This window comes from Heterodontus francisci, chromosome 14, assembly GCF_036365525.1.
Source record: "Heterodontus francisci isolate sHetFra1 chromosome 14, sHetFra1.hap1, whole genome shotgun sequence".
NCBI lineage: Eukaryota > Metazoa > Chordata > Chondrichthyes > Heterodontiformes > Heterodontidae > Heterodontus > Heterodontus francisci.
Window position 1 is genome coordinate 103,761,956 of NC_090384.1, and position 12,754 is coordinate 103,774,709.

Consider the following 12,754-nt stretch of genomic DNA (forward strand, 5'->3'; position numbering starts at 1 on the left):
GAAATGGAATTGTTAAGAAAGCAGAACATTCAATCGAAACTTGCTGATGGAAAACGTGTGCTACAGAGAGAAAAGTTTAAAGGAAGGAGGGTGATGGGCTGGCTGGTCATAAGCTACAGTGCCATCTTCTGGAGGAAAAGTCACTGTATGATAGCTTACTGAATAAAACCACTTCTGAATTTGCACCTGCAACAGTAAAGTTATGAGTAATTACTATAATGTATACAATGAGACATTATAGAAACTGGTGTCGAGTTCCCTGGAATTTTAGAGATCAAGGACTAATTTGATTGACGTTTTGTTGAGTCTAGGACTGGGGGCCTAGTCAAAATATTAGAGCCAGGCCTTTCAGGAGTGAAATTAGGAAACACTTCTACACGGAAAGTTTGAAGCTCTGTTCTGAAAATGATAATTGATGCTGGATCAATTGTTCATTTTAAATCTGAGATTGATGGATTTTTGTTCACCAAAGGTGTGAAGTGATATGGGGCAAAGGCTGGTATATGGAGATAGGTCACAGATCAGCCATGATCTCATTGAATGGAGGAACAGGCTCAAAGGGCTAAGCGACCTCCTCCTGTTCCAACGTTCCTATCAATAAAACACAGGATCCGGTCATTGCTGTTTGTGGGATCTTGCTGTGCACAACTTGGCTGCTGCATTTCAAAGCGCTATGGGACGTCTTGAAAGGTGCTATATAAACCCAAGCTCTTTCTTTTCTTCTCTCATTCCAAATTAACATATGTTGCAAAAATTAAAAGTGCACTCAGCTCCAAAGCGAATAAACTGACCTGATGCGTCGATGAAGGTGACAGCAGCTCGAAATCCCTTCGAGTCCTGGGTACCATCCGAGCTGAACTGCAGCATCATGGCAGTGCCGTTGCTAAAGACAGGAGTGGGTGGGCTCAATCCGCATAGCTTCACTGCAAAGAAACATTTCTTAGTGTTGAGCAGCAAGCTGCCTCCCTTCGAACCATCCCCTGACTTTAATTTTGACATTTAGCTTCACATGGTCAGAAAGCTTCCATCTACCAAATAGCAATTGCCCCTTTCAACTTCTGGGTATCAACTAGATGTGGAACTTCTTCGATTGAGACTTTGAGAATATGAAACGAGACAGAGTGCTGGAGATATAACCAGAGATTGCGATCGGCACTGTTCTCCTGCAGCACTGAGCCTCTTTGTACCACATTCCTCCCTGTGCCATTTTAATGCAGGCATTAAGTGGGTTAAATAGCACAGAGATAGGGGCCGGAATTTTGCGCCACCCCAATGAGCCGATGGTGGGGGTGTGTGGGGGGAGGTTGCGTAAAATGGAGCAGGAGGCTCCAGGAGTCCTTCCCGACCTACTCCCGCCTCCACCCCACTTTACGAAGGGCGGGGGGCGATAAATGGGCTGCCCACCCCAGGCCAATCAAGGCCCTTAAGTTGCCAATTAACGGCCAGTTAAAAGCCTTCGCCTGCCTCCACGGGGATTTTACCCGTGGCAAACGGGCATCCTGGAGCCGGGAAAGGTCCTGACTGATTACCCCCAGTAAGGCAACCCAAACTTACCTGTAGTCCTGGCTCCCGGTGGCACTGCTGGGACTAAGAGTTGCCGGGCCGATGATTGGCCGGCAGCTCAGTGAGGCGGGACCTCCTCCCTCAAGCGAGTGTAAGTCCCGCCTCAGAACAATTAAAGCCTGGGGAACAGTAAAATGCAGGACGGATCCCCAGGCGAGGCTGAAGCGGGTTCACCACTGACTTTTAGGTCAGAGGCCATCTCCCATCCGCCTGATGTAAAATCCAGCCCAGGGGGCTTGCCAACCCTCCCGAATTGACCTGGAGTCTCCAGGAATTGAAGATTAATCTTCAGGACGCCACAGGAAGCAAAATACATGGGAGAAAAATCACAGAGCATTAAACAAAAGGTTTATCAATTATAAAATACTGATGGGAAGAAAAGGCTGTTTGACAGAGAGTCAGGGATCATTTAATCAGGTGATAAAGTGTCTGCTCATATTGGCCATAGGAAGGACCCCACAGGGTGGTCATGTCGAGCAAGCAATGGTGGGAGGGTAGGAGCAGGGCAGATGGAGGCAGGAAATGATGTAACCTCCATGGAATACATCCATGCAGAGCTGGCAACCATACACAGAGAGGAAATTAATATCTCCACCTATCTCACCTCCTTGAGGTATTCCCGTCAGTTTCTATTGTTTTTATTTCAGACTTCCAATATGACCAGGGCTTATTTTTTTCATTTTATGAGTACTTTGAATTATTTATTTGTCGTTTCCCTCTTCCCTCCTTAAAAACGGCCCCCATGTCTTCTCATTTCTCTATGTGTCGATAAAATGTATTTTTGGTCGATTACTCTGCACAAGTGGATTAGCAGTTCTTGCTGAAACTGTCACAGCCCAGGGAGGTTTCTCTTCATGTTTCCATCTCCAGTGACCAGCACCTCAATGAGCGGCCATTAATCACAGAGTCATAGAGTTATACAGCACAGAAACAGGCTCTTCGGCCCATCGTGTCCGTGCTGGCCATCAAGCCTATCTATTCTAATCCCATTTTCCAGCACTTGGCCCGTAGCCTTGTATGCTATGGCGTTTCAAGTGCTCATCTAAATACTTCTTAAATGTTGTGAGGGTTCCTGCCTCTACCACCCCTTCAGGCAGTGTGTTCCAGATTCCAACCACCCTCTAGGTGAAAATCTTTTTCCTCAAATCCCCCCTAAACCTCCTGCTAAAGGCCTGCTCAGGTCTGCAAATGGAACCCGACCCACGCCTGATAGAACCATATCCAACCCCGAGCCCGACCCGGTCCGAGTCCTTCTATTTTTTCCCATGCCTGACCTGACCTGACCTGACCATCAGTTAACTTACCTTCCGTTTTTCACTTTGTTGCTGATCTGCACGAGCTTAAAATAACTGTAACAAAACCACCTTCCAAGTCCAAAAAGTACATTAACAGTGGAGCCACTTACCGAAGGTCGTGATAGAGCATGTCCGACCCAGCCCGAGCCCGAATGCCAGACCTTGGTGTGACTTGACCCGACCCGAACCCGACACACGTTGTCGGGTCCTGTCGGGTTCGGGTTGGGTAGCCGGCCTTTACCTCCTGCACCTTACCTTAAATCTATGCTCCCTGGTTATTGACACCTCTGCTAAGGGCAAAAGTGTCTTCCTATCTACCCTCTCTATGCCCTTCCATCTTTCCCTGTATTAATACCTTTCTCCCTTGCCTTGTCTCTGCTCTTTGATTTACCACATCTTCCCAAATTTGATCCCCCACTATTTAGATTAAAACTCTCTGTACTTTCCTTGTTATACGGTTCACCATCTGAGCTGTCTGACTGCCTCACACTGGTTACATTGCCCAATACCCCAACACCATTACAACACCTCAAAAACAACCCCTCAGAGTAAACTGCATCTCAACAAGACAAAACAAAATTGTCACCCAAAGCATGATTGTGATTCAGGATTTGTATTTAATGGTTTAAGATATATGAGCCGCTCAAATAATTTTATATATTGGCTCGGAGTTTGCTGGAGTGGGGCATCTCACGGCATGCCCTGTTAGTTAGGCATGTTTGTGCAGTCAGTATGAGGAGCTAGGCACCAAGTTAAGAAGCAGAACCTCAAAAGTAATAATCTCTGGATTATTACCTGAGCCACATGCAAATTGGCATAGGGCAAAATAAGATTAGAGAAATGAATGCATGGCTGAAAGACCGGCATGGTAGAAGTGGGTTCCGGTGGGGTGCAGGCACCAGTACTGAGGAAAGTGGGGGCTGTACCATTGGGACAATCTACACCTAAACCGTGCTGGGACCAGTGTTCTAGCCAACCATATAACTAGAAGTACAGAGAGTTTTAAACTAAATAGTGTGGGCATAGGATCAAATATGGGAAGATGTGATAAATCAAAGAGCAGAGACAAGGCAAGGGAGAAAGGTATTAATATGGGAAACGATAAACAGACCATGACAGGAAGGGACAGAGAGTACAAATCTAACAGTAAATCAGCAGATTAAGCTAGAGGTTACAAAAATAATAAAAGGACAAAACTAAAGGCTCTGTATCTGAATGCACATAGCATTCAAAACAAAACAGATGAACTGATAGCGCAAATAGCAATAAATAAGTACGATCTGATAGTCATTACAGAGGCATGGCCGCAGGATGACATAGATTGGGACCTGAATATTGAAGGGTACATGACATTTAGGAAGGACAGAAAGCTAGGAAAAGGTGGAGGGGGGCTCTGTTAATTAATGGTGGCATTAGCACAATAGAGAGGGATAACCTAAGTTCAGGAAACCAGTATGTAGAAGCGGTTTGGGTAGAGATGAGAAATGATAAAGGCAAGAGGTCACTTGTGGGAGTGGTGTACAGGCGTCCTAACAGTAACCACGTGGTAGGACGGAGTATAAAAGAAGAAAAAAATGGGAGCTTGTCAGAAAGGTACCGTGATACTCATGGGGGATCTTCATCTACATATAGACTGGAAAAATCAGATGGGCAAAGGTAGCCTAGATGAGGAGTTCATAGAATGTTTTCAGGGTAGTTTCTTAGAACAGCATGTTCTGGAGCCAACCAGAGAGCAGGCTATACTAGACCTGGTATTGTGCAAAGAGATAGGATAATTGATGATCTCATTGTGAAGGCACCCCTGGGTAGCAGCGATCATAATATAATAGAATTTTACATTCAGTTTGATGGAGAGAAGAATGGGTCTAAGACTAATATTATAAACTTAAGGGAAATTATGAGGGCATGAAAACAGAGCTATCAAGAGTGAACTGGCAAATTAGGTTAAGGGATATGTCAATAGAGATGCAGTGGCAGACATTTAAGGGGATATTTCAGAATACACAGAATAGATAGAAACATAGAAACACAGAAAATAGGAGCAGGAGTAGGCCATTTGGCCCTTCGGGCCTGCTCCGCCATTCAAAAAAGATCATGGCTGATCGTCTAATTCAGTACCCTGTTCCCGCTTTTCCCCATATCCCTGGATCCCTTTGGCATTAAGAAATATATCTATTTCCTTCTTCAATATATTTAATGACTTGGCCTCCACTGCCTTCTGCAGTAGAGAATTCCACAGGTTCACCCTCCTCTGAGTGAAGACATTTCTCCTCATCTCGGTTCTAAATGGCATACCCCGTATCCTGAGACTGTGACATTACAACGAGAAAGAAAAATTCTAACGGGAGGACCCACCATCTGTGTTTAACTAAAACAGTTAAAGATAATATCAAACTTAAAGAAAAAGCATATAATTGCGCAAAGATGGTGGCAGGTCAGAATATATTACAGAATATAAAAAACAGCAAAGAATGACTAAAAGATTGTTAAGGAGGGAAAAGTTAGAGTGCAAGAGAAAGTTAGCTAGAAATATAAAAACAGATAGTAAGAGTTTCTATAGATATCTTGTTATGAGAGTGCTTCTATTTTTTGTAAAATATGTTTTTAAGGACTTATAGTTGAATTATGAACATGGATTCATCTGGAAGCTTGAAGAGATGCTGAATTTTGTGTTTTTTAAAAATAAGTCACCAGAAGGTCCTGGATTTGGCTTGTAAACAAGCCCTTACTGGAAGGCACCTGTTTTCAGATAAAATACCAGAAAGGTGCTTGTTGTTTTTACTTGGAGGAGATGTTTACAGAAAAGTGACAGATCACGATTTATCAGGGTCAGGAGGCTTGATACTTGTGACATTGTTTTGGTTTCACTTTGGACAGTGGGTTGGAGTGTAAACTGCTTGAAAGACAGTTGGTTTTTGCCTGCCAAGGAAACCCAGCTCATTTCTTTCTCTCCCTTTGAAAGAAATCTTGTGTATCCAGTGTGTCAGTCTCCGCTTTCCTCCTGTATTTGAAGAAACCCCGTGTATCAAATGTGTGGGAACTGAAACCCCCTATTACCATACTTCTGCTGTAAGGCCAGTCTGAAACCTCTGTAGCTGCATTTCTTGGAAAGCCTACCCAAACTGATCTTCAACGTCATCTAGAAAGAACTGTTCTAGGCAGATCCCAGTGACAGAAGGGTCACTGACCTGAAACGTGAACTCTGCTCTTCTCTCCAGAGATGCTGCCAGACCTGCTGAGTATTTCCAGCATTTCTTGTTTTTATTTCAGATTTCCAGCATCTACAGTATTTTGCTTTTATTATATGTGTGCATGTATGTGTGTGAGAGCGGCTAAGGAAAAAAAAGGAGTTTATGGATTTCAATCTGTGTGTTTAGGCTTTACTTCATTACTGGTTAAGACTTGTTTATAAAAAAACTGATAATTTTGATGTTTATTAAAGAAACCTGGTTAGTGTGTTTTATTCTGGGAAAAATAGAGTCTATGATTGACCGTATTGGTAAGTGGGAAAATTTAAATATATGTTGTGACCTGTGGAGAAGAGGGACTGAATTAACAGTGCACTCCTCCAGCCTTGGTCATAACCATTTAAAAAAGAAAGGAGTTAAAGTGGGCATTGGTCCTACAGAAAATGAGTCTGGGGAATTAATAAGGGAAAATAAGGAGGCGGCAGATGAATTGAACAGGTATTTTGCAACAGTCTTCACTATAGAGGATAAAAGTAACATCCCAGAAATAGCTGTAAATCAGGAAATGGAAGGGAGGGTGGAACTCAAGAAAATTACAGTCACCAGGGAAGTGGTACTGAACAAATTGGAAAGGGAAATCATGTTTAACCAACTTATTGGAGTTCTTTGAAGAAGTAACATGTCCTGTGGATAAAGGAGAACTGGTGGATGTGCTGTACTTAGATTTTCAGAAGGCATTTGACAAGGTGCCACATCAAAGGTTATTAGGGTAAATAAAAGCTCATGGTATAGGGGATAGCATATTGGCATTGACGGAAGATAGACTAGTTAACAGAAAAGAGAGAGAAGACAAAATGGGTCATTTTCTGGTTGGCAAGATGTAACGAGTGGTGTGCTGCAGTTATCAGTGCTGAGGCCTCAACTTTTTACAATTTATATAAATGACTTGGATGAAGGGACCAAAGGTATGGTTGTTAAATTTGCTGATGACACAAAGATAGGTAGGAAAGTAAGTTGTGAAGAGGACATAAGGAGACTACAAAGGAATATAGGTAGGTGAAGTGAGTGGGCAAAGATCTGGCAAATGTGGAAAAATGTGAAATTGTCCATTTTGGCAGGAAGATTAAAAAAGAAGCATATTATCTAAATGGTGAGAGATTGCAGAGCTCTGAGATACAGAGGGATCTGGGTGTCCTAGTGCATGAATCGCAAAAGGTTAGTATTCAAGTTCAGCAAATAATTAGGAAAGCGAATAGAATGTTATTGTTTATTGAGAGGGGAATTGGATACAAAAGTAGGGAGGTTATTCTTCAGTTATTAAAGGCATTGGTGAGATCTCATCTGGAGTACTGTGTACAGTACTGGTCTCCTTATTTAAGGAAGGATGTAAATGCGTTGGACGCAGTACAGAGAAGGTTTACTAGACTAATACCTGGAATGGGCAGGCTGTCTTATGAGGAGAGGTTGGACAGGCTAGGCTTGTTTCCGCTGGAGTTTAGAAGAGTAAGAGGTGACTTGATTGAAATATAGAGTCATAGAGTCACTGAGTTATACAGAACAGAAACAGGCCCTTTGGCCCATCGTGTCTGTGCCGGCCATCAAGCACCAATCTATTCTAATCCCATTTTCCAGCACTTGGCCCATAGCCTTGTATGCTATGGCATTTCAAGTGCACATCTAAATACTTCTTCAATGTTGTGAGGGTTCCTGCCTCTACCCACCCCTTCAGGTTTATGAAATGTAAGATCCTGTGGGGTCTTGACAGGGTGGATGTGGAAAGGATGTTTCCCCGTGTTGAAGAATCTAGAACTAGGGATCACTGTTTAAAAATAAGGGGTCGCCCATTTACAAGAGAGATGAGAAGAAATTTTTTCTCGCAGAGGGTCGTGAGTCTTTGGAACTCTCCTCCTCAAAAGGCAGTGGAAGCAGAGTCTTTGAATATATTTAAGGCAAAGGTAGATAGATTCATGATAAGCAATAGGGTGAATGGTTATCGGAGGTAGGCGGGAATGTGGAGGTGAGGTTACAATCGGTAAAGGCCAGCTACTCGATCCCGACGGGACCCGACAACATGTGTTGGGTTCAGGTTGGGTCGGGTCGCACTTCTGGGTCTGACATTTGGGCTCGGGTCGGGCCGGGTCAGACACGCTCTATCACAACCTCAGGTAAGTGGCTCCAATGTTAATGTAATTTTTTGACTCGAAAGGTGCTTTTGTTAGTTATTTTAAGCTCGTGCAGATCAGCAACAAAGTGAAAAACGGAAGGTAAGTTAACTGATGGTCGGGTCAGGTCAGGCATGGGAAAAAATGGAAGGACCTGGGCCGGGCCGGGTCGGGCTCGGGGTTGGATGTGGTTCTATCGAGCTTGGGTCAGGTTTGATTTGTAGACCCGAGCCAGCCTTTAGCAATCTGATCAGCTATGATCTTATTGAATGGCGGAGCAGGCTCAAGGAGCCGAGTGGCCTACTCCTGCTCCTCATTCGTATGTTTGTGCACGTTTATGTTTTAAAATGTTTCTTGCCTGTAACTTTCTGGGAGTGTGAGTTGATAACAGTGTGGAGAGGGCAAGGGGGTATCAGGGGCCTCAGTGAACAATGAGATTTAAAGATTCAGAAAGAAACAGAGGAATGAGGGAGAAGGAAATCAGGTGAATTTGATTCAATCAGGTCCAGAAAAAGAAATAAAGGGAAAGAAAAATTAAATTAGGAGAGAGAAAAGAGACAGAAAGGAAAAGTAAGAAAAAATGTAAAATTTTAAAATTTGACATTTTTAAAATCTTCTAAAACAATTTACTGCCAGAGGGAATGAGACTCTACCCTTGTGATTGTTCACTTTCTGGGCCAGAGAGGTTTATTGGCAGTCAGTAACAATTATCACATGATTAGAAGGGTCCTTACATTGTTAAATTCTAGCCCTAACTTTCTGCAGCGTGTTTAATGGGTAGTTAATGCAGCAACTTCATGAAACTCACAGGGCATTTGAGGGCGAGCTGCCTTTTTCTCGAGGTTAATGGTGAAGCAGTATAAATACATCCAGCAACTCAGTCTCTTCCTCGCCACAAGTTGCTGACCGATTAGTGCATCAATAATGGCGAATGTCGTCACTATTTTACAGAAAAATCAGGCCCTCTATCTTTAATGCTTTTGTCTCCCTGCTCTGTTGATATTTGTAAAGTTTCTGCCTGGTAGTTCTGCAGGAGCAGAGTGAAAACCACAACTCCAATGATGTCTCTCTCTCTCTCCTTCTCACACACACGCACACTTGTCCACAGAAACACAACGGGAGTGTAATCAGTTTCAGCCGAAAGTGTAAATACAGGCGATGGTGAATCAGCTGCACCTTTCACACATCATTCGATGTTCTTTTCTGTTGATTTCACTTTTGCCGAAAATCAATTTCACCCCTCCTAGGTACCTCACTGGTTCTTTTCTACAGCATTCAGGCAGGCTGCTGTGCTGCCTCTGGGTCTCCACAGGGCTGAGATTAAAAACAACAACTTTCACAATCCCCCTCTCTCATACACACACACACACACATAGAATTTACAATAGCAAGTGGATCATCAGGGAGCAGAAGCATAATGGTTATGTTACAGAGTAATCCCATGGCCTGGACTAATGACCCTGAGTTCAAATCCCTGGTAGGTGGGGAATTTAAGTTCTTTTAATAAATAAATCTAGTATTATAAAAAAAACTAGTATCAGTGACTATATAATTATCAGATTGTCATAAAAACCCATTTGCTCCACTAATGTCCTTAATGGAGTGAAATCTTTCTCCCTTACCCAGTCTGTCTCTATGTGACTCCAGACTCACTGAAATATGGTTGAGTCTTAACTATCCTATGAAATGGTCTAACTGGTTCAGTTCTATTCACCACCACCTTCTCAGGGGCAATTAGTAATTGGCAATAAATACTGCCCTGTCAGCGTGGCCCTCATCCCATGAATGATTAAAAAAAACACCCAAAGCCGAGGTGGAAAATTCTAGCACAATTCCCAGGTTTCAGAATTAAGGAATTCTTTCTTTCGAATGTTCGTTACCTGATTGATTACTTTCGGCCCAGGCGTCATGTACTGTTAACAGGTCATTAGAACAATCGTTGGACAATTCCACTTCAAAATCCTTAAATTCCAGCTGCAAGGAAAGATTCCAATGAGTCAGTTGTACTGTATAGTTGCATATTTACAGACGTAGGGATGGTTTGAAAGAGGAAATAGCCACAAGACCCAGTGAGCCTCTCTCTTCTTCATAAACCAACCCCAACTACTTTCCTCCTCAAATCTCTCATCCAAAGACCCATCTACTTCCTCCTATAGAAATAAATAGAATATACAACACAGAAATAGGCCATTCAGCCCAAGTAGTCCATGCAAGCCTTTCTGTTCCACTCGAGCCTATAGGTACATCTCAGTAGAGCTTTGGGCACAACACATTACCCATTTGCAAATTGTGGGCATGGTAACGAAATGGTATGTTACTAGGTAAATAATCGAGAGGACTTGATCAATGAACTGGAGACACAAGTTCAAACCCTACCATGGCAACTAAGGAAGATAAACTCAGTTAATTAAACAAATTTGGAATAAAAAGTTATTCTCAGTAATGGTGATCATGAAACTACTGGATTGTTGCAATAACCTAACTGATTCACTAATTCCCTTCAAGAAAGGAAATCTGCTGTCTTTACCTGGTCTGGCCTACATGTAATTCCAGATCCACAGCAATGTGGTTGACTCTTAACTGCCCTCTGAAATACCCTGGCAAGCCATTCAGCTGTGTTCAAGAAGGTGACTGAACACCTTCACAAAGGCAATTAGGGATAGGCAATGAATGTTGGCCTTGTCAGCGATGCCCGCATCCCAAGAATGACTAAAACAACTGTGTTCAAAATTGCCCTCATTTTCTGAATGATATTTTTTGCTCAGGTTTCTGTTCATTCATATTTGCGCATTGCCAAATGTAAAATCTTACGCAAACCAGCACAATCAGAGCCAAACAACAATCCAGCAGTTTCATGGTCACCCTTACAAGCTTTTTATTCCAGATTTATTAATTAATTGAATTTAAATTCCCCAGCTGCCGTGGTGGAATTTGAACTCATATCTCATGATCATTAGTCCAGGCCTCTAGATTACTAGTCCAGTAACATTACCATTATGCAATCATACCCCTATTAAAGGTCTGCTCGGGTCTGCAAAAAAAACCCAACCCGAGCCTGACAGAACCACATCCGACCCGAGCCTGACCCGCCCCGAGTCCTTCCATTTTTTTCCTGCATCTGACCCAACCATCAGTTAACTTACCTTCCGTTTTTCACTTTGTTGCTGATCTCCACAAATTTAAAATAACTGTAACAAAACCACCTTTCTAGTAACTTACCTGTGATCGAGCGTGTCCAACCTGGCCCGACCCGAGCCCGAGTGCCGGACCCGGGAATGTAACTTTACCCGACCCGAACCCAACACGTCATCGGATCCTGTCGGGTTCGGGTCAGGTCTTTAACCCCTGTGTTGTCAAGGCTGACTCAATCTCACAGCTCCCATTTTAAATGTGAACATTGGAAATTATAATAGAAACGCTGAGAAGAAGTGCACACAGATGTAGGATTACAGGGGACAGTAGCATAGCGGCAGCTCGGGTAATTTAAATTCAATTAATTATTAAATCTGGAATAAAATGTCAGAAAAACCCAGCAGGTTCATTAATGTCCTTCAAGGGAGGAAATCTGTCGTCCTTACCTGATCTGGCCCATATGTGACTCCAGACCCACAGCAATGTGGTTGACTCTTAACTGCCCTCTGAAATGGCCTAGCGAGCCACTCAGTTGAAGGCAGCTCACCACCACTTGCTCAAGGGCAATTCGGGATGGGCAATAAATAGAGCTGCATAAACATTACTCAATCAGGATGGAGTATTACTGACCTTTATCACATGATTTTCAGGGGCTTGTATCAGCCACTGGCATTGAGCATTACTGCTGTACTGTTGAGGGAACCGCATGCTTTGGATCATACCTTGATTTGATAAAGTCTCCAGTGACCCACAGCCAGACCCTGGGGAGAGAGGATTGCACAGGTTTTATTTAAACAAAATAGATTCAGCTGAAATATTACATATTCACTTCAGCTGATGTCATCAGGAAGGACCATAGCATCTTAAAGCACAGGATGAGGCCATTTGGCCCATTGGGTCTGGGCCGGTTCTTTGAAAGAGTTATCCGATTATTCGCACTCCCCTGCTTTTTCTCCATAGCCCTGTATTTATTTTTCCCTTTTCAAGTATTTCTCTCATTCCTTTTTGAAAGTTATTATTAAATCTGCTTCCACCACCCTTTTAGGCAGCGCATTCCACGTCACAACAACTTGCTGCGTAAAAGACCTAAACTCCGCTCTGCTTCTTTTGCCAATTAGCTTAAATCTGAGTCAGGTGACCAACCCTCCTGCCAGTGAAGGGTTTTTTTTTAATCAAAATCCCTCAACATTTTGAACACCTCTGTGGAATAAATTCATGCATAAAATATTTCAACAAAAATTAAGAAAGGACTGAATGTTAAACATTTGAGCAAATCACTAGCTGTTCTTTTGGCTGTGGCTTTGTGTCAAATGAGTTTGAAGCAACAACAACTTGCATTTATCAAGCACCTTTAACAGAATTAACCAGGTGCTCCACAGGAGCGGTATCAAAGAAAGGTTTGATGCCAAGCCAT

The 12,754-nt window shown here is 42.9% G+C and overlaps 1 protein-coding gene across 4 annotated transcripts in view; it reads right to left on the reverse strand.

Annotated features, from left to right (window-relative positions):
• LOC137377354 (ovochymase-2) overlaps window positions 1–12,754 on the reverse strand; it is a 72,504-nt gene that overhangs the window by 8,845 nt on the left and 50,905 nt on the right. For all 4 annotated transcript variants that reach the window (XM_068046949.1, XM_068046948.1, XM_068046947.1 and 1 more), the window contains exons 12-14: window positions 11,971–12,101; window positions 10,089–10,182; window positions 792–923 (exon numbers count right to left, since the gene is read on the reverse strand). In XM_068046949.1, coding sequence (XP_067903050.1) covers window positions 792–923; window positions 10,089–10,182; window positions 11,971–12,101 — 357 coding nt within the window. The remainder of the gene's footprint in view (window positions 1–791; window positions 924–10,088; window positions 10,183–11,970; window positions 12,102–12,754) is intronic.